Source organism: Nesoenas mayeri (genome assembly GCF_963082525.1).
Source record: "Nesoenas mayeri genome assembly, chromosome: 7".
Taxonomy (NCBI): Eukaryota; Metazoa; Chordata; class Aves; order Columbiformes; family Columbidae; genus Nesoenas; species Nesoenas mayeri.
The window spans coordinates 32975560-33003150 of NC_137551.1; the positions used below are offsets into that span (position 1 = coordinate 32975560).

Here is a 27591-nt window from a genome sequence, read left to right on the forward strand (position 1 = left end):
AAAAAAATTGCAAATCTTTGTTAAAACGTGTTTCTTGATTAGTTCAACACAGTTAATCTCTTTTCTAACACAGATTGAGAAGAAAAGGAATTCATAATGATGGCAAAAAAAAAAGTGCCACAGGCAGGGTACAACACTTGGGAGTCTCTGCAGAATAAGCAAGAAAAATGAGCAATTTAAATGCCGAATGGTGCAAACTCCTCATTTTAAGAATAGAATCAATCAGTGGCACCATTTCCGTTTGGTTCCTCATGCTGCCCGCGTGTTGAAGCACATGAGCAGTGACTTCTTATCCTCCCCTCTGTGTACCTGTTTCGGCACATCTGGCCGGGCACACAGCGGTGTTGGCGCAGCCCAAAGCTGCGGGCAGAGAGCATCGCTGCCCGGGGAGGGGACAGGAGGGGGTTCCCCCTCTGCGCCGCTTCCAGCGCTTACACGGGGAGCAGAGGTGCCTCCCTCTCCTTCTTCTCCTCCTTTTCCTCCTCCCCCTCCTCCTCCTCCCGGCTCCTGCCCTGCCGGCTGGCAGCGTGCGGCTGGCCGGGGACCTGCCCGGGAGCCGGGAGGAGCCGGGCCGGGCTGTGGGCAGACGGGTGCGGCGGGGCGGGGAGCGCGGGGGGGGCGCGGAGCGGAGCGGGGCCGGGGGCTCCAGCGCCCACAGAGCCACTGGCAACCCCGCGGAGCTGCCGCCCGGGGTCCCCGCCTTGTCCCCGTCACCCCTAATGGCCTTTGTCTCTCTGCAGCGGCAGCCGGCGGCGCAGGGACGGGGACATGGCTTGGGGCGAGCTCAGCCCCCTCCGCTGGCTCCGGGAGAGCCGCCAGTCCCGGAGACTCATCCTGCTCATCGTCTTCATCGCCTTGCTCCTGGACAACATGCTGCTGACGGTAGTCGGTAGGTAGGATGGGTTTTGTTTGGGGTTTGGTTTGTTTTCTTTTTTTTTCCTTTTTTTTTTGTTTTTTCTCCCGATTTACTCCAGAAATAATCTCCGGTGACAGATGTACTCCCTGGATGCATGGTGAATGCTTTCCAACCGAACATTTCCAAGCACTGATTTTTTTCTAAACGAGAATGATACTCTAGGTGCTGCAAACGCTGCTATACACATCAAAGTCTCGCTTTTATTTCTGTGTTAATTGCAGGAATGGTATAAAAAAGTCTGTCTTTTTTTTTTTTTTTTCTTTTTCCTACTAAAAGCCACCGGCACTTCACAGAACAACAGATAACAGTATTTTTAGCCCATCATCATTTTTTCTCTTGTGGTCATGTAACTGAAACAACAGGCTAGATAATGCTGGAGATGCCTGTTTCCTTGTGATAGTTTGTCTTTACCCTATGCTGGTCTTAAAATGCTAGGTTAGTAAGAAAACTATCTGACTGGGTTTTAAGAAAAGCACTTCTATAAGTTGGTTTAATAAAATATCCAAGTTTTGATCAAAGTTGAAGATGCAACTTTTACTGGCTTCAGATGCATAGTGTCAAGTCTTAAGAATCTACTGAAATAAAATGCTTGAATATTTTTCACTGGTAGTTTTCGAAGTCCTCATATTCAAATGTGCATATTGACGTGAATTTTAATAAAATGGTTTAGAGAAGCAAGGGGTTCATGGATGCACACAGACATACGCATGAATGCACATGCCTCTCTCAAAAGTGAATCAGGCTGTGCAGAGCTGCCTGTTGGATGTTACATGTATGCTACAAGCCCTAGAAATTATGGTAGTTTGCAGACTTATTGAAAGGAAGAGACAGATGCAAGACAAGGAGGGGCAACTAGTGCTAAATTCAATAAACCTGATGTCTGCTTTTACAGATTCTGAAATGCTAATTTCTGAGACACGTATTAATCCAATTAAATTTCAGCTAAGATGCTAAAGCATATAAAGCAAGCCCCTTCTGGATGATCTTTTCAATGTAAATTTAAAACAAATGAGGTATGCAAACATCAGTACATTAGTTCTGATTACTTAATATAAGAGTGTTGTGGTTTTTTCTTAGGACTGCTGTTTACCAATAATTTTGTGGTTTATTTTAGAAATGTGTTTTATTACATTTAAAATATTTTGGTTTAACAATAGTTTCAATGCTTTTCTCATCCTTTGTTTTCACAATCTAATAAATGGATTTGTGCAGTCACACGACAAAGAGGCTCTTCAGATGTGGGTTTTGATACTTTTATTCTGTTTTCTGACGGACGTTTGTATGGAAAAACTTACATTTATCAAAACTGCCAAAAAATAAAGACTAATGCAAAAGAACTTTTGGTTTTAAACTGCACTTTTGAGTTATCGGTGTGTTTTTTCCCATGAACAAATGCGTATTTTTGTTCTGTGTTTTCGCTGTTCAAAATCCTTACTAGTGTGCTGTGTAGGAAAGCGTTGTATTTCCTAATCAATGGCAAAGCAAACGAGAAAATTTGGTGATTCCCTTTACAAATAACCTGATAGTAAGATGCCAATATATTCTATTTGTTTTTCCAGTGCCAATAATTCCCAGTTACCTTTACAGCATCAAACATGAGAAAAATGCCACAGAAATCCAGACTACTAAGCCTAACACAGTCTCAACAACGATGGACAATTTTCAGAGCATCTTCTCCTACTATGACAACTCCACGATGGTTACTGGAAATGAATCTGATAAGACACAGCCCAGAGAGTTGCATCATACTCAGACAGAACAAATGATAGTAAATGTGACTCCTTCCCCATCTGATTGCCCCAAGGAAGATAAGGACCTGCTGAATGAAAACGTTCAAGTCGGTCTCTTGTTTGCTTCAAAAGCAACAGTGCAGCTAATCACTAACCCCTTCATAGGGCCGCTGACAAACAGGTATGTTATTTCTGCTACGTGACTCAGGATTTTATATTGATGTTTTAGTCTGGACTAGTATCTCAAGCAAAGTATCTTTAATTCTATTGTGGCCCTGACTTCTGGCTGCCTCGCTTTATCTGGAGAAATAGTTTAGGGAAATACATTTGATGAACACGTCTTTTAAACGCCTACACCCTTTCCAAAATAAATTGGTAAGCTGCACATAAGCCATTTGATATGTTCAATATAATACGTTTTTCCTTCAGCTCCTGAGGTCTCTGGTGCTTATAGAAACTTTTCCCTAGTGTTAAAATTTCTTCAGTACAGCTCTACTGAGCCAAATGGTGCTACAGCTCAGTATTTACAAAGCACTGTGAATTGATGATGTATTTGTTACACCTGCATTAGGCAAATGTGATATTGAAGCTGCAGGTGGGGCTCAGACCCCTCCCTTGCTCTCACAGAGACTCACAGCTCTTGGTGCCAGTTGGTGTTCACTGGTTTGGAGTCGTTTGAGGTAAGAATCAGTAGGAAATACATGTGGACTTCAGTGAAAAATGAAAAAGTGTCAAACTTTGCTGATGCCGTATTCGGTGGATCACAGATTTCCACCAGTGCATGAACTAGCACAGCCTTCAAATTGTTCTCTCTAAATTCTTGCATATTTATGATACCTGGAAGAAAATATGTTTAAATGGTACATTATAGAAAATCTATCTGAGCCAGGATCAAGTGTGTAAGGACCAATGTCAATGACTTATAACCCTTTCTCCTCAAAATCTAAGCACTAATGATGTATTCATAATATCATTTAAATTTATATTATTAACACTTAATTTAATGTTATTGTTAGCGTTTTATGTAACTACTCCCCACAGAAGCTCTCCCAAACCAAACAGATTAATCTCTGCAGGAAATAAACACCAAATAAAGTCCAGTCACGTCACTAATTTTCATATTTCTTATTGAAACTATTTTTATGAAGAAGAAATTTTCCTTTCAGAAAACAATATGCTGCAGAAGTTTGTCCTTGTAAAACACTTTTGTTTCAGCAGTCAATGCTTATCAGGTGTGGCAATAACCAAAACAACTAACACCTTTTAATGCTACATATTTCAGGTTTTGAAACCAAAACTACCTTTCTTAGATTTTACAGTTTATATATATTGCCTGAGTGTTTAATTTCAATCTGATAGAAGAGTGACCAACTGAGGGTTAAGTGGTGGTTTGAGGCACAGTGCTATGAATTCAAAAACCTGTATTCAATCTGTGGAACTGATCTATGCACAAAAGCTTTAAGTGAGATAGACAGTTTCATTTCTCTCTCATTTCACCTTATCTCCTACTGCATACCACCCACACAGATATAAGTACACCATTGCAAAATTACTTTTCCACAAATATTGCTGCGAGTTGAGAAGGAAACTAGATTTTTATTACCTGGATTTTCTGTATTGTTTTGTAAGGATGTGATAGCTCATCCACAGGCAAAGTAACGTAACATCAAATAATATTTTCACAGTAGTTTTCTAGGTACTTTTCTAGATGTTCCTAAATGTCTAAATTATTGCCCTACTTATATTTACTTTGCTAGTATAAACTATTCCACAACCTGCCAAACCAGGAGAAAGGCAATGGTATGTTATTGATGGCTTCTTTGATAGTGCAGTTACTTCATAGTGCAGACACCTGCCTAAGGCAGAGGGTGCGTGTCTGGCTGATGTCTCTCCGTGTTCCTGCGCATTTTGGGACTGGAGCTTGGTGCTGCCTGTGCTGAGGTGCGGGGTGAAACGTCTCCCCCGGATCTGACTGTGGGGCTGTAGATGTTCTTGTAGCATCTCCCTTCGCTGTTAGGAGCAGGGCGGGCAACTGTGTTCAGTTTTGGGTCCCTCACTACAAGAAAGACATTGAGGTGCTGGAGAGAGTTCAGAGAAGGGCAATGAAGCTGGTGAAGGGTCTGGAGCACAAGTGTGAGGGGAGCAGCTGAGGGACCTGGGGGGTTCAGCCTGGAGAACAGGCTGTTCTACAACTACCTGAAAGGAGGTTGTAGCATGGACAGGGTTGGTCTCTTCTCCCCAGCAACAAGCAACAGGACAAGAAATGGCCTGAAGTTACTCCAGGGGAGGTTTAGGTTGGATATTAGGAAAAAATTCTTCATGGAATGGGTTGTTGGGAATTGGAATAGGCTGCCCAGGGCAGTGGTGGAGTCACCATCCCTGTAGATGTTTCAAAGACATGTAGATGAGGTTCTTAGGGACATGGTTTAATGCCAGTGTTAGGTTAATGGCTGGACTCGATGATCTTGAAGGTCTCTTCCAACCAAATGGTTCTAGGATTCTATGAACATTAGTGCTCTGAGCTGAAATTTCCTGCTGGAAACCTCCTATAGGTTTATTTTCACACCACAATCACAGGGGCAGGTTTGCCAGCTCAGATGCCCAACAAGTGAGAAAAGAAAAACAAGAAGTGCATTACCCCTGTGTCTTGTGCAACTGACTCTCCTCTCATACAGCAGAAATGAGTACCTTAGTGGAAAAGTGGCTTGAAATTAGATTTAAGGATTACTGATTTTCTTTCATGCATTATTTGTATCTTGGTACCAAGATCTGCCTTTCTTCTGAGAAATGTTTAGTGGGAAATATCAGTTAACACATTTATCAATTAACTGTAAAAGTCCTTGGCAAAAATCCCTCCTAAAGTTGACATTTCTTAATAACAATGTGTATATGATAAGTTAAAAAGCAGCGTGAAAACTGTGATTATTATAAATGAAACCGAAAATATCTGAGTTATCATTACAAAGACTCTTCCTTACCACTGATAAACTGTTTAGTGATAATCGTTATTGCCTTTACTACTTTTGCAAAATTTCATCAAAATACCGCAGCTCAAGGAGAACCGGTTGCTTAGTTCAAGATTAGTGTACTCAGTTTAAGATGCCCAGTTGGTTTCTTTTTCAGATAGGCAGCACACTGTGTTCGTGGTTTTTATTTTTCAGTCAAATATAGTTATTCAGGACCAGTTTAGATTTTTAATTGAGTATAGAGTTACTGGCTTTCAGTGTGCACTGGCTTGGAGTGCTTGAGTTTGTACAGGATTCAAGAGGATGCTCTATTCATATAAGTCTATGCAAATAATTATTTTAGGTTTTCTGGAGTTTTGTAGGCTGTTTTTTAACTACTGGAGATGTAGATTTTCAAAGATAAATTTCAAAACTGGCTCAATTCAAGAAGTAAGTTCTGCTAAAAACATTTCTTATTTCAAGCACAGCTCTTTCAGCAGAGTAACGTACAAAACACAGAGCTGGGTTAGTGAACCGGCTTGTAACTCGCATAACAACACAATTTACCTTTGGTCTAACAAAGTCCTAGCAAAGAAAATGTTAGGTGATGGCTTTGCCGTAGGATGTGACCACACACTTCCCACTGTGTCACAGTTTCAGGGCAGAGCTGATAAAATTTGGTGACTCAGATGCACATCATGTTTTTGCTTGTGGTGAAATTGGTAAGAAACTGTACAGATAGCACAGCACTTGACACAGGGCACTTTGTGAGGAAGGTGCATTGGCAAAGGGAGATTGAAGGCTCTGCCTAATCCTTTCCAGCAAAGAAAATGAGCAAAAGGCTGCTGTGCTCTCTAACACAAGCTGATTTTCTCCATTAATTTTTCAGGCTCTTACCAAGCTCTGTGAATGAGGCTGTGAGTCCAGCTGTGCTTGCCCCACAATCCACTGGAGTCAATGAATGGCTCCCCTGCCATGTCTCTCCCTCCCTTCATTTGTCAGTCTGAAAAAAAAAATAGCTTCAACCTCATGCTTATCTCTATGAGGACTCAAAAACAATTAAAAAATGAACAGATCATCATTTCACCATCATTTTTAGCAACAGGGTTGAAATCAATGGATTTGCAGCACTGTAATGGATGGATAATTAAGCTCTAATCATCCACAGCTGCTAAACTGGTCAGTGTAACTTTTATTTTACTGCTGCACAGGACCCGTCAGTTGATGGTCTTATTGTAGGTTAACCTCATTAATGGGTACAATCCACTTCCAAACAGTCCTGCAATCTGAAGTCAACATGGCACTGAAAATGAGTTATTTAGGTGTTCTCCATCAGTGGCAGCCTTTCCTCTCTCTCCTTCATCTAATGACCTTGGCTTTTTCAGAAGTCAGAAATACTTGTAGGAAGCACTTCTAGCTCCAGGTAGCCTTGATGAAACATGCTGGACTCTGCTTCAGATTGTCTTTGAGGGTTTTGAAAGGAGTACCTGAGAAAATGACACACTTGAGCATGGTAACAAGAAAAAAGAACAGAGATGAGAGGCTGTAATATTCTTTTGTGTTACATACATGTAGAAGAACAAAGTGTAGAGGTAACTGTAATGGAGCATATCATGTCACATCATGGCCAAGAAGTAGAAACTGCATATCCACATGTTTCATGTGGCAAGAACATGAACAGCACAGGACCAAGGGAAAGTCACTGAATAGTTGGCTGTTGCAGGTAGTGCTTCTCTTTTTTGTGACTATTTATGTTATATAGTGTAATTGTTCTGACCAACAGAAGCTCCCAGTTTGTGCTCTCTGATATCTGTTGGACAGATCAGGGAATGCAGCTGTAGATTAGACACTCTTGGTAGCACAACTGCCAACTAATTAGTGCTGCTATTTCAGGAGGAGGCAGGGTTTGCTAAGACTATGCAGGAAAAGACAATCTGCATATCTAACTGAATGTTGGCTGGAAATGGGAAAGACTGTCCTCTGAGCAAGAGGACACTTCCAGAGGTTCAGCAATCTCATGCAGGGGCAGCACACTGGAATTGGGCATCTCCAAATTGTGGGTGAACTGTCAGGCAATTTTTAGCTTTTCAGAGGATTATAATGACTTGTTTAATTCAGAACAAATATGCATGTCTTGTGTTGACCTGTATAGCTTCGCATCATCTTGTATGATGGATCACTGGCAGTGCAGATGTTGGCTGAAAGGACTAGCTGTGCCCACATGGATCTGGTTCTGAAATGATTAATTTCTGCGTGGAGGAAAAGGTGTGTGTTAAGACCTTGGTATGTGTGATGAAGCATCATGGTCTGCTGGGCAGCAAGAGTAGGACTGAGCTCTGCTCCAGTTCTGCCCTCGTCACCCTTTGCTGAGTGTCATTTCACACCTTGCTGAGACCCTGTTTGTCCAAGATAAAGGAGGAATAATATCTGCAGCTGCAAAAAATAAGAACAATGCCTTAACAGCATGTTATTAAGCACTAAAAGTGACTTCCAAAATGCTTGTTTTCTTACAGCTTTCAACCACCAGAAACTTTCCAAGTGTAGAATGCCTTCTGGAAGGATAAAAATCTGCATCAGCTTGATAAAAGTATCTTATAGAACTAGTATGACAGCCCTTCTCTTTGTTTAACTCAGTAATGTTTATGGAAGATCTCATAGCTCATGTCTCTAGTCTAGCGATAGAAACGTGAATGTAGGAGCTACTTTGGATGGCATTTGTTTTCATGTAAATAACTGAATTTTAATTGTGTACTTGTAGCAGAAATGACTTGCTATCTCATAGCCCCTGTGTCAACTCTAAGAATTGCTTGATTTCTGTACTGAAATCAGACTTCTCCTTCCACAAGGCCCACCTTAAATACCTCTGGGGTGGCCTTGGCAGACACAACACTACTTCATCTTGCAATGGAAGAAGGCACAAGGTCATTCAGTGTTTGCTTTCATAGTACCACAGAGGAAGACAATATTGCTCAGCAGCAGCAGTAGCCATATCCACAGTTGTTTTGTTTTTTTAATCTGTACTTCTATCAGGGCTTTTTTTAATTGAAAAATTAAAAATCAAAGCAATTATGATCAGACTCTCTGTGGTCTGTTCTGCCTGAGCTCACCGGGAAGTGCCCAACTCAGCTCTGAGGCAGCAGATGGTAACAGAAGAGAATAATATGTTATTTCCTCGTGTACTTAGAAACATCAGAGAAGATCAGCATCCCATTGTGTAATACCTACTATACACATAGTAAGAGAAGAGACAGGCTTAGAAAAACTATCCGCTTTAAATAAAGTAGACAAAAAAGGTAGTTGTATTCTCTGACAAGCCAGATATTGAGGTGCTAATAGGTTAAAATAATTATCATAAGGTCACAGGGGAAGTCTGATAGTGCCAGGGTTTTAATTTGCTTTGGAGAGGTCGGTCCAGTTAAGTAACCATAAGAGTAACTAGTCTTCTTTGTTGGGTATTTCTAACACCCACTTACAAATTTCAACTACAAGAATTAGCACACTACAATTTTGTCGTATTTTTAATGTAGTGATGATATTTAAGGCAAAATTTTTCCACCCGTTCTTTATTAGAGATTTCTGCGACATGTATAAATGTGCATGCTAGACTTCTTTAATTCATAAAACTCAACCAAATGTTCAAATGAGATGTTTAATGAACATCGAGCTTTGCACTTCAAAAAGTTCTTCATTATCCATGGTCCTTAATTATATAAAAATTAAATTAGCAAATAAATAAAGCTTAGAATAATTAGGCTAGTTTACTTCTATTAGGACTGCTATAATTAAACATTTTTAAAAAAAGAATTATAGACTCTTTCATTATCTGATAGACTTACTTAAGCCAATACTGCCAGTATAAATGCCCAATACTGTCAAATCTTTAGAAGCTGAAGTCAATCAGTACTGCTTTGAAAAGCATCATCCATTACTGAAGAATCTGGCCATTAAATAATACAAATAAATTGAAATAATACAAATCAAATGCATGGTTAAAGAATTTGTTCATTAAATAATACAAATACATTTAAGATGCAGAATATTATCAAAAAGAGGCTGTGAATAGAATGTGTTGAATAGAATATACAGACTGTCTTCAGACCTACCTGGGTAGTGGTTTTGATTCTAGGGTAGATTTTTAACAGTGTGAAAAACAGTATATTGTGATTTTTTTGTTGAAATTTTCTTTTTAGCTGCCAAAAACATGTGTTTGCCTGCCAGAGAGAAAATCATTTGTTTTCTAGAAAATACTTATAGTAACCAGGTGTTTCTACGGGCTGTTTAGAGTCCTGATGGAGAAGTGGGCTGATGAAAAAAGCTTTGATCTGCTCCATTTTTACTCCTACACATGGAAAGCAAAAATATTCTCAGGTTCTTTGGGATTCTTCCAGTGCTCCTGGCTGAGGGAAAACTCCCAACAAAGCTGATGACAAATTTTCCCAGTAAAAAAGCCTTTGATTTGTCCATATCTCATTACAGTCATTGTCTTGTGAGGATGGAAACAGATAAGCATTGAAACACTACTGGGATATTTCACAGCTCAGACAAATCTTCCCTTCTCAGATCCTTGGAAACCCCATGGTAGCTCAGAGATACTTTATTGGGTACAATTATGGTGGAACAGGGCAATCAGATTCTAATGAGAGGGATTTCCATGGATTTCAGATACAAAGTCTGGTGTGCCAGATGAAAAGGCATCTGTAACATGAACAATTTGATCATGTAGTGTGTGTGTATATATATATATATATATATATCTCAAAGCCTATCAAGGAACTACAGGTGGTTTTTTTTGCAGTGTGTGTGCTCATGTAAGTCTAATTCAAAATGTCAGTGACACAATCCCAAGAAATGTTAATGTTCATTTTGTTTTCCAGAATAGGCTATCAGATTCCACTGTTTGCTGGCTTCTGCATCATGTTTGTGTCAACAATCAGTAAGTGTCCGGTCCAGATGCAACTTTTAAATAAATGATCTATGATGATCATCACTAGGAATTCTTATTGATGTAGAGGGACTGATTTCCAAGGAAAATTTAAGGGTAGCTGCTCCATGTGTATGGTGGTGTTGATGAGATCTGACAAATACGCTCTTACAAATGTGCTCTAAGGAATTCATCACCTTCCATCCCACCTCAGCAGGTCTCTTCCTCACCTGAACCTTTCTTTCAGGTTCTTGCAATCTGAAGTGGTGCTCAGAGAGTTTTATTAAACTGATGGCAACGGGAGGGCGATCAGCCATGAGAAGGCTGTTTTGCAGGGTCCTTAACAACTAGATATCATAAGGGCTTATCGGAAAGATCATGAGGTTGCAGTGGCTCATGAGTAGAACATGAGTCAACAGTATCATCGTGTCGCTAAACATCGCTGTGGGATGTGCAAACAGGAGCACAGCCCGCGAGTCAGCTGAGATAATTCGTCTGCTCTAATGGCACTGATAAGGCTTCAGCTGCTGTTTTATGTTCAGTTTTGGCATGGCACTTGAAGCAGTGGCCCAGGTGGAAAGAATACAAAGGAAACATCATGGACCATTAGAAGCTTAAGAGAAACAGTGAAAGAACTGGGTCTGCTTCAGAAGGCAGATGTAAGACATATCAGAGCCTATGACAAAAAGGAGGGTAACAGTTTTCCACGTTCACTGTACATAAGAGAAGGAATAATGAGCTCAAAGCTCTATCAACAAGGGGACTGAAGTGCTGGAGAAGATTACCTGGTTTAGAGTCACTGACAACTCTGCATTTTAGGAACACGTTAGACTAATGTTGGTAGGGATGGAGATTAGAACAGTAAGCCTAATTCATAGTAGAGGGGAGTATTGTTGATTTGCTGGCATACTTTCTTCCTTTTTCCCTGTCCACATGGGTGGTGAAAAGCCAGAGAGGCACAATGCTGCAGGGCAGGTGGATCTTGGTTTTAGTTGGTGTGTAACAGCTTCCCCCAGCTATAAACTATCTGGAAAAATTCCTTAGGTGGCCAACAGATTGGAGCTTTAAAAAGATTTTAAAAACTCACTGTAGACTTAATGATACTGACCATGACACAGGCTCCACAGAGGTGTGCTTGTGCTTCTGGGACACTCTGCTTTCCAGTGTTGTGGGTGGGGAATTTAGTTGGAACTTCAGACTGGGCAGCCTCAAATGAAGGAGCACGGGGAGACAAGGCTGGGAAGAAAGGTCTTAGTGCTCCTTCTGTGTGCTGCTGAATCAGAGCGGGATGTAATCAGATTCTAAGTAATTAGTTAAAACTGCTTGTGTGCTTGAAGTCAGTGTTACCAGGAGGCTTGGACACCTGGGAGCAATTCAACACTGACACATCTAAATGCAATAAGGGAAAATAATACAGTTAGCATTGAAAGTGGCACAAGTCACTGTAATCGCTTGACTAAATTGCATGAGTTTTTTTGTGATTGTTTCAAGAAATCTTAACTTTTTAACCTAGTTACAGTTAACCTAATTTTAAAAATTTACCTCTGTTTTTTTCTGTAGTGTTTGCCTTCTCAGGAAGCTACACGTTACTGTTTATTGCCAGGTCCCTTCAAGGAGTGGGTTCCTCTTGTTCTTCTGTGGCAGGTAAGAGAAGAGAGGGTAGAATACAATACAGGTAACTGATCCTATCATTTTTAGTAATCTTCTAAATTGTGCTTTGTCTGCTGTTTCAATAATTAATATAAAAGTATTCATTTCAATCAGGTTCACTACTTTTTCTGTCCCTTTCGTATAAAGTAGCTCAAAAGCAAATGTCTCTTCAGACTTGCTTGGTATTTGGGTTGTGGTAAGGTACAGCACTAAATGAACTGCACTCTCCCTGGGATTTCTGTATGTGCGTCTTCAACATTTTAAATTCATTTTTAGCCATTTTAAAGGTCATCAGGACCTTATGTTGGTACTTCTTATAGCAGGGATAGCAGCTCTGCCTGTTACTGAAATTTCTGTTATAAAATGTTGTTTTCAAGGACTCACCATGCTGTCTGCCTGTTTGGACTGAGGTTACCTCTACTAGATTTCCAATGCAAGGTTATAAGTTTTTAATGAGTAGGTGAAATGCAGTATGGGTTTTCAGCCCAAATTCTTCAACCATTTCTGAGACTGAGACTAAAGAAAATATGTTTTGTTTTTTTAATGTCAGAACATTTCACAATCTTTCCTTCGAAAAATTCTCTGTGATGGCAGCAGGAATATCAATTTGGCTTGGGAGTGGAGGTTAAAAGAGCTTTTTTCCAAGAAAATGTCTTTTGGCTTCCCCAGGAAAATTCCCCCTCCCCAGCTGGCTGGTCTATAAGCAGGGTTCACACATACTCCATAGAAACATAACAAGAATTTGGCAGCTGGATTCTTTGTAGGTTCCTTTTGCAAGGGTTTTGCTCCGGCCCACATCTGGGCAGCTGGAGAGATGGAACACCCCAGGTTGAGCTTTTGAACTGGGAGCAAGAAGCAAATTATGCCTAAGATGGGTTTTAAGCAGTGCAGCAAGCACTAGTTAGGCAGAGATATTTAAGCTTGGGTGAGAAATGGGAAGAGCAAGGCTGCAGCAAAGCGAGCAGGCAGGGGCTGTGATGAGGAGCCAGGGATGGGGAAGACAAAGACAAGTAGGAGAGGTAGAGAGAAGAAAATCCATGTTTTTTCTTTGCACAAGTTGAGGTTACAAGTCAAACTTTCCAAAGGGCAGTCATGCCAGCATCAAAATGATTTTTCAGCTTTGAGTCAGTCCCTGTGCAAGTATGTACTTTGAGATACAGTTTTTAGAGGAGTACGTGGCTTTTTTTTTTTTTCTCACAGACAACCTGCAAAATAGAGCAGAAAAGGCCAAGAGATCACCTAGTGCACCCCCTTCCTGAAGGCAGGATCAGCTTTGTATCTGTCATTCCTCATGCACACTTGACAGACATCTCCTCAGAAGCCTCCAGAAATGCCCTCAGCATCTGGCTTTGTGCTTAACCACTTTTACTGGCAGGATGTTTTTTCTGATATCTCATGTAAACCTATTTCTGCTTCCCATACTTGAGAGAACATGAAGAACCATTTCTTTTGTTTTATCTTTGTGGCTCTTTTTCATATTGCAAGACTATTATCACATCTCACATCAGCTTTCTCCTCTCTGGTTTTAAAATGAAAGTCCTGCAGCTGTCTCTTAGATATTTTTCTAAGCCTTTGCTCACCCTCATTGCTCTTCTCTGAACAGTCTCCAGTCTCTTCAACTGTTCATGCAAACAATTTGATGTCACCCACAATTTTCAATAAGCATATTAATCCACACAGGATGTCTGTTCTTTTGATGCACATGATGGATTGTATTCACTTCATGATCAATCATGCAATATTTTTTATTTTTCTTTGTAGTCATGGACCTTATTTACTGAGTCCTACTTAAACCTTGATTTGAAAACAGAATTATTAATTTCTGTGAGGACTCTTCTGCAGCATTTACGTCTACAGTGCCTGAGTGCTTCACAAAACCACAAATGAATTAGGCTTCATGTTTCCTTTTGTGAAACGAAGGTTCATTATCAAACGCAGAAGTGAGGCATGTGAAGAGAAAGGTTAAAGAATCTTTCCATTTTGGATGCTGTACTTGAAATACTCATAGTAATCAGCTTTGTGCAAAACCTGTAGCTGTGAGTGGTCACCAGAACTTTGTGTCAACTGCCCAGAGTATGAATAACAGATCAGGAATACCTGTCAAAAGCTCTGTTTCACCCAGTTGAAAAGCATCATCTAAAAGCTCCGTGACAAAGTCAGGGACAAAGAATCTAGTAAATAAGGGCATTATTAAGTTATATGAATAATACCATACAATAGAACAAGGTCTTAGAGGCCATTTACATTGCCAAATCACTTTTGCTTCAAAGTGAATTCTACAAGGAGGGAATATACACATTTATATTTATATATATACAGACACTTGCTGCCATCTCTGTATAATGTTTAGTAGGGCTGGCAAATGATGACCATAAACTGGACTACACAGCTGCCTAATTTTGCATTGTATATTTTTCTTTTCTTTCCCTTTTTTTTAAATTTAGGGATGGGCATGCTCGCCAGTGTTTATACAGATGATGAAGAGAGAGGCAACGCAATGGGAATTGCACTCGGAGGCCTTGCTATGGGAGTATTAGGTCAGTGAGATGGAGTCTTTGCTAGCAAGAGAAACCACTTCCAGCCTTCCCCAAATCGTGCACTTGCGATCCAGGAAAGCAGCAGAGGAGTCTCATCGAGTGTCATGTTATCGTACCATCTCCTGATTAGATTCACGGTGCACGTTAAGAACAGTTTTTTTCACACAGCAACACGTTTCTTATGTGGATACATATGTCAGGCACAAATCTCAGATACTTGCTTTTTGTTTACTTGGAAGAATATTTTGGGAAGTGAAGAATATGGTTATTTTCATGATCAATGAGCTTTGTGTTTAGGGTTTTGTGGTGGTGGTGGTTTTTTTTTAATTGAGCTGTTTGGTCACTGGATGCCCAAACCCTTGCAGAGGATGTTTGTTCACAGCTGCATCCTTTCTTTCTCCCTGGCAGTGGGCCCACCTTTTGGGAGCGTCATGTATGAGTTTGTGGGGAAGAGTTCTCCGTTCCTGGTGCTGGCAGCACTTGCCCTCTTAGATGGAGGTCGGTAAATACGAAGAGTCAATATTGCCATGTAGAACATCCTTTTCATATTTCTACCACCTAACCCTCTCCTTGATGAAATGTTACAGTATTGATTTCTTTTCGCAGCTGTTCAATTATTTGTTCTGCAGCCATCCAGAGCACAAGCAGAAGTGAGTATTAACATAAAACATTCTAGGCAATGGATGACACTTTGCTTTTCCTAATCCCAGGCTTTTGTTTCATAGAGTCAGAAGGGGACACCATTGCTGACACTTTTGAAGGACCCATATATCATTATTGCAGCAGGTACTGGATCCTTTATTTTTTTCTTTAAACCATCCGCTGGTGTTGTACCTGGCACTCTGGAATGCCTCGGGCTGAGCTGATTTAACAATATTGTCATTTGCTGTTTTCAATAACTTGAAGCTCAAAGAAAAAAGAACAATCTGTTGGTAATACAATATGAATATACCAGTAGAAACATAATAGGCAGAAAGTTTGATATGTAGACGTCTTTCCAGCTGAGATGACAGGAACCACTTGCAGCTGCTTGCTAAGGCAATGAGATGTGCCATGAAACTATCTCTGAGAGGAGTGAATAGGGCCAAGGCTTTTGGAGGGAGGGATTTTCAATTTTCGGATCACAGGCAGGCACAGGGAATAACACTGAACTTTGTTTCTGTTTGAAGAGGGAGTTTGGTCTCCAGAGCATGGATTATATTTCAGAAAAGGTCTGTTTTGAATAGTGTTTGGAATTACATATATCATTTATCTAATGAATATTTCTGTCTCAAGGGAAGTTTGCTTTTTTGCATTGCATTTTGTTGAATATTTATTCTGAAGTCTGTAATTAAGCCTGACCCTTTTAAGTGTTCACAAAATACCTGAAAACAAATAATGTTTTTTACAGTATGGTTCCTTAGTGCTAATCTTCTCGTCCAACAAAGCAATTCTTCCAGGCTTTTTTGGGTTCTCTGATTCTTGGTGGTCTTAGGGAATTACCATTCTCCTAACTCTTTGACGAGACACTTGGTCAAGCTGTCAGTGAAGTTATTCAAATGCCTTCGCTTGGAAAAATCTTGAACCATTAGAAAACCTTGCTGTAGAAGAAACGTATTTGAGTAGCAAAGACAGTACCTGTCATAAGAGCTCAGATCTATCATTCCTCTCATTCAGTACCTTGGCTCTTAGTGTTTACAGCAGGTGCTGCAAGGTGAGATTCATCTAACATTATTCTCCAGGTCTCTCCTTTATACGCTGTCCTTGCCAAAGTCTAATCTGTGACAGAACTTGGTTTACATCACAAAATGTGACAAGGGGAGCAATTTTAAGTGGTACTTTGCTTGACTAAGACTTATCCACTCATGCCAAGCTAGTCTTAGCCAAGGAGGAAAAAAGGTACCAAGGGCCATGATGCCACTATTTTGACCATATCTGAAGTCTGCTGAGAGCAGGGATGGGCTTTATTCCCACTTTTTAACACATCTACGTGGCATTTAATTTCTGCAGCTATTCTCTTCTCTGAAGCAGTTTTTGCTGATGTTACAGGGCTCTGTACAGCAAGGCTGCACAAACAGTCTCAGGGCAGCATAGTGAGGAAGATTGAGAGCTGGTTATCCTGGAATCAGGACAGTGTGTGTCAGAGAGACCTCACCTTGACTGCTGTGGCTCTTTTCCACTCCTTGCACTGCCAGTGCCTCCTGTTTCCCCTTCGCATCTTCAATCCAGAGTGGCTGGGCAAGAGCAGAGGAAGGGAAAGGAAATATGTACGGAGAAGTAGAAACATGAAGACCTTCTCTGCATCCACACAGGATGACTTGCCCCCCCCTCCCACCAGGCATCAGCACCCAAGATATGAGAAAGTCCCTGTGGTAGGATACCGGAGGGGTCAGGTGCAGCACCCATGGTCTTTGCCTCCCAGGACAGACTTTGACAGTACGGATGATGCTGATGTTCTTTAACCTCAGCCTCTTCTCTCCCTGCTTTATTTCCCTTGCAGACTGAATTTGGTATTTTCAGAGATTAATACCAAATAACAGCTATAAATTCAGCCTTTTATCTGACCTACCAGTGTCCAAATACAGCCTTCTTGATGCACCAGGAATACACTGTTTAAATTTTAATTCCTTCAGTTGGGAATTTGTTGCTTTTTACAGTGAAAAAGGTCTGAAAATTTCATTTGCTCTCCCTCACCTCAAGGAGTTCCGTGTTTTCCTTGATCTGTTTTCTAGGATGGGAACTTCTGATCCTGAGATTTACAGGGAAGGGTGGTCAAGCAGTTGGTTGAGACAGTGGAGTTAGCTCCGTGCTCTGACACCTTGAGGCAATCAGTTGAGGCATCATGCCACATTTCTCCATATCTAAGCCAGGATAACACATCTTCTACTTCACAAGGATGCTGTGAATGTAAATGTCCCACACTGTGTAGGACGTTCAGATACAACGATTAGGGAGAAGGTTAAAAGTCCCATTGAGTTTGCAGTGCTCAGGAAGATTAGAGGTTTTGGATGGCTTTTAAGACATTTAACGACCTAATTAAAATACTGACTGTGGGCTGGCTTGTTAACCACAAGTAAAAACCAGGGATATTTTAGGCATGCTGCAAATGGACTAACAGTTTAAGTGTTTCTTGCTCTGTTGATTTAGGTACACTAATTTCATGGTATAAATTCAGATTCAATTTCCTGAGTGTGCGTCACACACTTGAGTCATAATTGTATTCTCAAAGCACAAGCACTTTCTGACCAATTTTGCTTATCTATAGCACAATATTAGTCTTTAACACAAGATGTCTTGAATTCAAACATGAGGCTCCTCTCTCTGGAAGTGTGGATTTTTCCCTTAATAACCCATGTTACCTGTGAGTTAATAATGTTGACTGTCACATCCACTCACCAGTCCAGGTGGGGAGGTTACGAAGACGTGGGCATCAGGAGGATGGGACCAGATGATATGGCAAACTCGTATGAAAACTTCTGTAAGAGAAAGGAAATATGAGCAAATATAGACTCTGCCTCCTATGTGAATTGTGTCAGAGGTGATGCTTCAAAGTCAGTGCCATGAGTATTCTCTGAAAAGAAATGTGACCGACACTTTTTGCCATTGCTGGTTGGAGCTCAGTGAATGAAGTAAGTCACTGTCATTCTTGCAGCCAGACCTCAGTGGCAGAGATTAAAGAAACACCAGATGATACCAGCTGACAAAGTTGCATGGACAGAAGAATTAGGTTAAATTATCAGATGCAAACCCTGGAGTTCAGACAGATATTATGATGAGCACATGGTTTCTTGAGAAGGGTTACAACAGCTTTTTCATTGAAAAATATCAGTGACGTCTACAGCGCTCTGCCAGGAGCTGAGTGGGTTCTCAGCTGCGGAGGTGGGATCCAGCTGGGAGGTTGCAATTCCACACCTTCTGGCCCATGTAAGACACTAAGTCTAATTTAAAGAAAAAACTATAGAGCAACTTATGCCCTTGAGACGTGGCCATTTAAAGAGAGGTCCGTGCAAGACAGAGGAAAAAAATAATTTATCTTCTTTTGGGGAAATTTAAGGTAGCACAGTCTTTATTGGACTTTGCCCTGAGTTTGCAGAGTACCAGCTCAGGCTCTCACTTTTCACTTGGTGTACATCCTAAAGATCTGAAGTACCCCTATCACCATGTACCTGAGTACTTTGGTAAGCTCTGATGATGCTTCCTGACCTAATGAGAAGCAGTTATGACACACATGCTCATACCCACCTGTTTCTCATTTCTTTGTGAAACTTGTTAAGAGTAGGACTGTTGCTATTTAAGCCATGTCTGCTAGGATGCTCCTGCTTCCTCTGGCTGCACTTTGTGTGGCTTGAAATGTTGTGGTTTTTCTTTCCCAACACTGAGGAAGCTGCTTGAGCGTGGCTGATTTTGGCTCGGAAGAGGGCAGCCCTGAGGTGTTTAACTGAGGCTCCTCACAGCCACTGCGCTGGTGGGAGCTTGCAGCAGAGTGGAAAGGTTGGCTTTAGATCTAACCTTTCATCGTTAAGGTAAAGCAGCGCTGAACTGTTGCCACTTGCCCCAGGAAGGGAGTGAGCCAGCTAGCCTGTGAGTTCATTTTAGGAATCATAGATACACAGTCTAATATATTCTGACAGGTTTGAGCAAGGAATGACATCAGTTGCTCCTTTTGTTTTGAACTGTATGATGAGGAACTTGTTCCATGAAAATAACGTTTCTCTAACTGCAGAAAAATTGAGCTTTTTTCTTAAAGAAACAATCTCTGAAATTTAGGAAAATTTCTAGACTCTTACAGACATTTTAAACATCAGGGAGAAAAGCTGGAGCACAGGTTTGAGGTTGTCGCTTCTAGCAGTGACTTCCAAGCTCTCTTGAAAGTGATTTTGTAAGGGATTAGCAGAGGTGATGTGTCCTGTTGCTCTGCACTAAGCTTTGACTGCCTCAGGGTCTTTTGATCAAGTGGAAAAGGCGTCTTGAATCCAAATAAATACCATTGAGGTAAATAATCCCTGCACTAAAGTGAAGTGCGCTACTGAGGATAGAGGAACTTGACACAAACCCAGCGGAGTCTTGATCTGCAGGCGGTGGCACAGGGCAGAGCTGAGCCGTGGGCAAGACTGAGTCAGCACTTCCATCTCGTTACCCTCTGTGCCTGGGTGACTAAAGGTCCAGAAATTCAAAAGAGATCTGGAAGCATTTGAAATTCATAGGGCTGGGCAAGCTCAGCCAAACCTACGCTTTGCAGCATGGATTTAACTGGCTGCTAGCTAGAGGATCTCGACATGAAATTCCCTTTTGCAGAGGATAGACATCTCTGTGGCTGCCTCTTGGTATTTTTAGGATCAGGGCTGCCACATCTCATCATAGTCATTCTCAGATGATGGAGGCACAGGGTCAGAGCCGGTGCCTGTTACACAAGAGGGCTCTGGTTTTGCCCCAGGAGACTAGATAAAGACCAAAAGATCATAGTTTTAGGTAATCATTTGTACAACAGTCAGACCTCCTGAACTTCTAAATGTCATCAAGCTCACTGCAAACTTTCACATTATGAAAATAACTTAACCTTTATTGTAGAATTTCTAGGAGAATAAAAATATATAGAAAATTTTCTTCAGTGATTTTACTTTCTGTTCTATTTACGATTAATCAGCAACTGATGCATGAAAAATAGAACTGTAAAAAGTGCAATGATTTACATAAAGTCATCCATTCTTTGCATGGCTTTTTGTTCATGGTCAAAAGAAATAATTACTATTACTTTTTTTTCCCCTCCCTTTCTTTCTCTAAGGATCAATCTGCTTTGCAAACATGGCTATTGCTATGCTTGAACCAGCTTTACCCATCTGGATGATGGAGACCATGTGCTCAAAAAAATGGCAGCTTGGTAAAGTACAGCGTATTGTTTGCATCTCTATATTTTATCTAATGACTGTCTTAATTCTGGTCCTGTTAAAGATGGTCTCCTTATGCTTCAGGGTGTATTTTTTTTTAACTGTCTTTAAATTGCCAGTGTTGTACCAATACAATTGCAAACATTGGTCTGTAAGAAAAGTAGGTAGTGGATTGATGTTATTGCAACAGAGGCTCTAATAAGGGGCAACACTTGCATTGCAGGGAGAAATAGATGGAGGCAGCCATGGCACTGGGCTTGTCCTGGCTCCTTCAGGAGCCTCAGCAGCAAATCTGGCAGCGAGTGTTGACTGTGAGCTGCAGAGCCAGCCCAGTGGGGCAAAACGATGTGTTTGGGGTTTTTCTCAGAGGGTATCCTTCCGCAGTTCCAGCTTTGAATTGCCAGAGGCTGGCACCCACAGAAACCTGCAGCAGGGCCCTGTGCTTGGTGCAGAACACGTCCATGCCAACACATGCTCCTTCCAGGGCTGTTGCTGGTGATGTGTGGAAGAAGGATGGACTTTACTGGAAATGTAGCCACCAAGGGCATGAGGAGCATCTCCCCTTGAATCTGAAAGATTTGACATCCTTTCAGTGGTTACTTAGTCATCCTATGCAGTAGAAAGCAATGGGCGAGCCCCAATTTGGACCACGTTATAACCTGTAACATGGTCTTGGGAAAACAGTGTCCACAGGCAAACTGGGAAAGTGTCCCGTGTATCAGGTTAGACTAGACACTAAAACTGGGGTAGTTTGTTTTTTTTTTCCCTCTTGTTCTTCTCAAAAAGAAAGCAAGAAAGAAAGATGGACTGAAAAATGGACTGACTTTGAGTGTGGGGCTGCGTGCAGTAGGTTGATGTGAATTGTCCTGGCTGGGAGGTGGCTGTCGTGTACCACAACGTGTAGTGCTGATCTTCTGTATCCATCTGGCTGATGTTTACCCTTTTAATAGTTTGTAGAGAAGAGTTGTTACCATTACAAACACAACGCATATTTGATAATGACTATTCTGGATTGTGTCATTTCATTAGCATATTTTTTTAATATTGATATGTGGCATTTTAAAGAAACTGAAAAATTCTTCATGAAAATTATGCGAGCATCCGACTAATATCCCTACTATCTTAGTGCAGGTGTCCTTGTGCCATAAAGCAAGCACAAACCTTCGTTCTTATTAATGCAAACCCAGGTCTAGAGTGGCCATATCTATCAGTCTTTGATGTGCTGCTGTGCTGTTGAACATGGTAATAAGTGCTAGCCTGTAATATAGCAAAATTAATGCACAAACTTAGGCATTTTAAACCCCCTGAAGAAAAAGAAAGATTGCTTATCTACCTCCCTCACTAGAGCTTCATAGTGCTGGTGCAACGGAAATGAGATTTGGAAATCTCTTCGTTGAACAGAGGTTCCTTAAAGAAAAATACCCATTTTAAATTAAAAATTATATAAGTCATTGACTCCATTATGCTTTGTCTGATTTGACAGCATTAATTAAAAATTTTAAGCCTCTTAAATTATACTTTGAACTGCAGGGTTTTAAGCAAATGATTATACATCTGTTTGAAGGGATGGTCTGAAGAAGATCTAAAGAACCTTAATTTGATCAATTAATGTTACTCTGCATAAAGCTTATTTGGAATATTATGGTTCTGCTGCAGCATACTACAGCTTACACACCAACCTGCAAGTCTTATTTAACAAGGCTTTACAGTATTTTTTTTTCTAGTCATAAAGGTCTGTTGTATGTGACCATTTGGGCACATGTAAAAAGGGACATGTCTATGAGCTCCAAGCAGTACCAAAGTAGCTGCGGTTACACAGGTGAAAATGTTTCCCTAGCATCACCACTGTAACTCACAAGGATTTTAATCACAGGATATTGCTGGGCTAAAAATTACCTCTCTCTTTTTTTTTTCCTTATGAATATCAGAGAGATAAGAAGGAAGATGGATAGGCAGGAAATGAGAAAATCTCTGTTGCCTTGGTGAAAGATGAGGAGCATATACACTTAAAGGAAATGGTTTGATCATGTACCATAATGTCCAGGCTGCTTTCTAAATCTGAATTATCTGATTTAACAGTGACCAAACGGAGGGCTTGTCTTGGCATGTGCTAATTTGTCAGGCTTTCTTAGTTTGTCAGGTTTCTCAGTTTTATTTTTCTTAAGAAGATGCTGAATTTAATGGGAACGACAGAAATATTTCCCTTCCTCTGCCTTTCGATATTTTTCATTTACTTTTCTTCTCCTCGAGGGCAGCCCCTGTTCTCAAACACACCTGCATCCTCCTCCGTGCTGTCCCTTAGTATTTCATAGAATCATTTTTGTTGGAAAAGACCTTTAAGATCATCGAGTCCAACCTTTGACATTTCTCCTCTGGCTGGGTCCTGCCCTGCAGCTCCTGTGTGAGAGGATGAATCCTCAAGCACAGATTGTAATTGAATTTTAAGCCCAAGAGGGGGACCGTGACTTGCAAAGCCACAGCAGCTGTCCTGCTGTCCCCTCCTCCTGGGGGATCCCCCACCCCTGGCCATTCTGGGCATCTGCTCCCTAAGCCACGCAACCAAGAAAGAGTCACTTTCCTTGACTTGTTGCTCTTTGTTGTTCCGTCCCCTCTCCCACACCAGTTCTTGTAGCTGATGCTGTAAAAATGCTTTTCAAAGGCATCACATCACTCCTGCATTTCATAGATGATGTCCTTAGATTTCATGACAAGGCTGCAAGAAACCGGATATTTGATTTTTTTGGGCTATGCACAAAGACTCTATTAGATGTGTTCAAATCAAAATCGCAGCATCTGGAATTTATTAGTTTCTTCTAACACTTTGCTAAAGTCATTGCTGATAAAACGTCTCGTTCATATTTTTCAGGTGTTGCTTTTCTTCCAGCTAGTATCTCTTATCTCATTGGGACTAATCTTTTTGGAATACTTGCGCACAAAATGGGAAGGTATGCTTAATTTAAAAATACTAATAATCTTTCAGTCTGTTCATGTACCATTTCCAGGGCAGTTTATTGATGATGGAAATTATTAAAGTTTGTTCTATAGTAGTGAAATCACTTTTTAAACATGTCACTACCTTGGTTGTAGAACTTGGCACTTCAGACATGACTTTGAAACATTGAGGATCAGTCCTAACATCTCAGTATCACCCATCTCTGAGTGACATCTCTTTTTTGACAGGTGGCTTTGTGCTTTACTTGGGATGCTAATTGTGGGAATAAGTATTTTATGCGTAAGTAGAAGATCATATATCTTTCAGACCATCTAAATGTTAATGCGTTCACCTTCAAATACCTGCTTTCCCATGAGATTCTGCTGAAGTTTCTGCTTTATGATACATTATTAAACAATGTGTAGTTAATAGGTTCCAGATCACTTTTGAGTGCTTTCGAATTTCAGTGCTTTAATTATTTTGAAGGAAGGCTGGCTTTGAAAGGAGGGTGATCTTTTTTTTGAGCAGTTTATTCTTGCTCATAATAATGTGTCAGTAGCCTAGAACAAGAATCAAACTCCTAACTTGCACACCTGTACCAAGTGTCCCAAAATTACTCTGATAATTTATCTTAGAAAAAGAAAACTAACCTCATTAGCATGTGCAGTGCGACTTAATTAAATGCCTGAAATTTCCTTTATAGGTACCGTTTGCTAAAAACATTTATGGACTTATAGCACCAAATTTTGGAGTTGGATTTGCCATAGGTAAGAAAAATGACAATGATTTCTTACAGTGTGTTACTTATGTAGAAATGTTTTTATATGAAGTTACATGGAAAATCAGTTTTGTTGCCATTCTGCTCTGACGGTAGTGAAGCCTGAGCTGTGGCTCAAACTGGTAGGTAAAGCAAGAAGGACTAAAGGACGGTGCCCAGGCTGCTGTTAGACAAGCTGGATTCCAAATTCTGCCCAGAATTGCTCCATTGACCTAAACAGATCTTGCAAACTGTCCATGAGTTTTGTTCCTTGTTTTCAGAAAAAAAACAACGCACATCTCAAGACCCAAAGTCTTTCCTGTTGTAGGAAATATTTAAATAGATATTTTAATAGAAAAACAAAAAAAACCAAAACAAAAAAACCCAACAACAACCAAAACCACAAACAAACCAACCAGAACAGTCTTAATTTATTTTTCACCAAATCAGGATTCCCAAACCCACACACGTGTTCTGGAGCATCTTCAAGCACGAGGGATGCGTAGTTACAAGTTACAGGCACAACTACAAACCCCCAATATCTCGGCAGTTTTGTCAGCTGCCTTGTGCTGTTTCTTGCTAGCAATGCAAGTGTGGCTCAAGAGACCTGGTCAAATCACCGTAAATAATCTTGATTGACTGGAGGTCAATGCTGTCTTTTAGGCCTACAGTAAGTTCATACAAAATAATTTTCCCTTAAATGAAAGGTATTTGGTTGGTGATGAGAAAAAGGAGCCTTTGCAGAGACACTGGGAAGTGGCTGATACACTCTAAGCTCACATCTCTCTTGTCCTACGTCACATGTATACATCTATACATGTCCAAATGTGCCCTCAGACACAGTAAAGACCTTATAAAGAACATGGCACTTAGTGCCATGATCTAGTAAACGGACTAGAGTTGGACCAAGGGTTGGACTCGATGATCTCTGAGGTCTTTTCCAACCCAGTCGATTCTGTGATTCTGTGATTAATATTTTGCTTATTAAAGAACAAGCATCCCTTTAGTTGTGTTTGCATCCCTTTCAGCACGTACTTGGCCAAAACATTAAAAGAAAAAACAGAAAAGGTGGTATTTTCCTGAAATATGTTTCCTTCCCTCACAACCAGGAATGGTGGACTCCTCCATGATGCCAATTATGGGCTACCTCGTAGATCTGCGCCATGTGTCTGTCTATGGCAGCGTGTATGCGATAGCTGATGTTGCCTTTTGCATGGGCTTCGCCATAGGTAAGTCTGGCCTTTTCCTGCCTATAGTGCACTGATAGTTAAGAGAAATATGCTGTGATGGTTGGGGTGAGTCCCAGTGGCACCTGCAGCCTTTATGAGCTGGGGTGGTTGTTTCCTGCAAGAAATCAGAAGCAGAGGGTAAGGACACAGAGAATTAAAAACATGTCTTCACCTTCCTCGAATCAATTTGTAAAGTGGGAGTTTTGTATCTAAAATTACTGTTGTTTCAAGTGACTGCTGAAAATTTTACGTCTGAGCAGTATTCAGCAAAAGCGTCTTATTTATACAAGGTCCTTCTGCCGGTGGTGCCATTGCAAAGGCCATTGGGTTTCCATGGCTCATGACAATTATAGGAATTGTGGATATCCTCTTCGCTCCTCTGTGCTTCTTCCTTCGAAGTCCACCTGCCAAAGAGGAGAAAATGGTAAGCATAGCGTCTTTCCTTTAGTTTGTTGTTGTTCTGCATCTTTGCTTTTAACTTCCCCAAAATGGGACCAGCAGAGTTTATTTCACCCTCCTGCATCATCTGTTTTCTTCATGGTCTTCTACAGTATATACGTTTTCCTCTATACCTTATAGTGTGTACAGTATATACATTTTATTTTTATACCGCCTTCCTCTTCTTTGCTTCTCCACACAAATCAACCACCCTTACAAATTAATGGCTTCTCTTATCCTATCTATACCACAGGTCTTACCCTGGCTCTTTCTTTCCTAATATAACTTAATTTTCTAGAGCAGTCAGTAGAGCCCAGACACTGTATAAGCATCTGTATAAGGTGTAAGGTGTATATGGTGTAGACAAATGATGTTTGGCCAAGTCTGCAATCTTGCCCAGCCCCCTGCAACCTGCACACAATGTCCTCTATCTGCTCCCCGACTCTGCTGTGATAAGATTTGCTGTTCCTATAGATTTATATCAGGTCAGGCTCAAAACCCCCCTTTCTGCAGGATGAGACCCATTGAATTGTTCTCTATTCATTCAGCAACCAGATTGGAAGCTCCTGAAGGAATTACAAGGCAGCACAATCCCTGCTGTGATTCAAGGGTTGGAAAAGTCTTGGGAAGCAAAACCAAATCTTTGCTGCAACTTCTGCCACCATCTGTAGGTTTTGCCTACCCAGCACTTCATCCTTGCTCATACTGAACGAGGTTGACTTGGGTGTAAACTGTAGTTACTAAATTTTAATTGGGTGAAAAGAAAATGTAACTTTGCGTGGCCATAGTGTTTCTGTGCAGGGCACATCTCTGCAAGGGAAGGCCAGAATGTGCTGCTCACGCTTTGTACGGGCAAGTTGCAAACAGAAGGTGCAAAAAAGAATCTCGCTGAAATAGTGGCATATGTGAGGCCAGAGACCTTTTGTTTTGCACATATTTGGACTGTAGAATCCCTGAGATTCCAGTTAATCCATCCTCATAACCTTTGTAGGCTACACTGATTTATTTTTTGGTTTTAACACTAAGGCTGAGGGAAAGAGATTAAAAAAAAGCTGCTGTTGTTTGCTTGGAGATATGAAGTTTATTGTGTGCTTTCCTGCTCACTGACAGGGTTTCACATGTAACACAGTAATTGCCAAAGGGGCAGGATCTATCCCCATGGCCTAAACACCTTCCACACAGTCTGTGCCCCCCAAAATGACTTGAAATGTAAAGTGTCATTGAACTGATGTCCTGTTTCTTTCAGGTTTGAAGAGTCAAAAAGAGGGACCCCATTTTGTGTTCTTAATTAACTAAAAAATAAGCTTAATCACACTCAACATGAAATAAGTGAGGGAGTTAAGCTAAGCAGAAAAGTGAATATTCATGCTCTTGTTTTCTTCCAGGCAATACTCATGGATCACAACTGCCCTGTGAAAACAAAGATGTACACCCAGAACAACATCCAGTCCTACCCCATGGGTGAAGAAGAAGAGGAATATGAAAGTGATGAATAACGTGAAAAAGCCATATATTTTGGTGTACAAAATGCAGTGTTTCATGTGAAACATCTCATCCAGAAATAGGTTTTAGTTGTACTGTACATTTAATAGTGAAATGGTCAAAAAAACCAAAGGTATATTATTCATCACCCATGGTTATAAAGCAGACTGCTAGCTGCCTTATAAGGGAG

At 40.8% G+C, this 27591-nt stretch overlaps 1 protein-coding gene across 2 annotated transcripts; it reads left to right on the top strand.

Annotated features, from left to right (window-relative positions):
• Positions 1–542: 542 nt before the first annotated feature.
• SLC18A2 (solute carrier family 18 member A2) lies at positions 543–27591 on the top strand. 2 transcript variants are annotated; one of them, XM_080348006.1, is made up of 16 exons: positions 543–590; positions 741–889; positions 2476–2827; positions 10466–10524; positions 12073–12156; positions 14607–14699; positions 15108–15197; positions 15306–15349; positions 15425–15485; positions 20461–20556; positions 23430–23508; positions 23744–23795; positions 24199–24262; positions 25362–25481; positions 25772–25905; positions 27305–27591. In XM_080348006.1, exons 2-16 carry the CDS (start codon positions 769–771, stop codon positions 27413–27415), a joined length of 1560 nt encoding a protein of 519 aa, XP_080204132.1. In that variant the 5' UTR covers positions 543–590; positions 741–768; the 3' UTR covers positions 27416–27591. The 2 variants fall into 2 exon arrangements, with proteins under 2 accessions (XP_080204132.1, XP_080204133.1); XM_080348007.1 differs by lacking the exon at positions 543–590 and having other exon boundaries at positions 827–889; positions 2583–2827.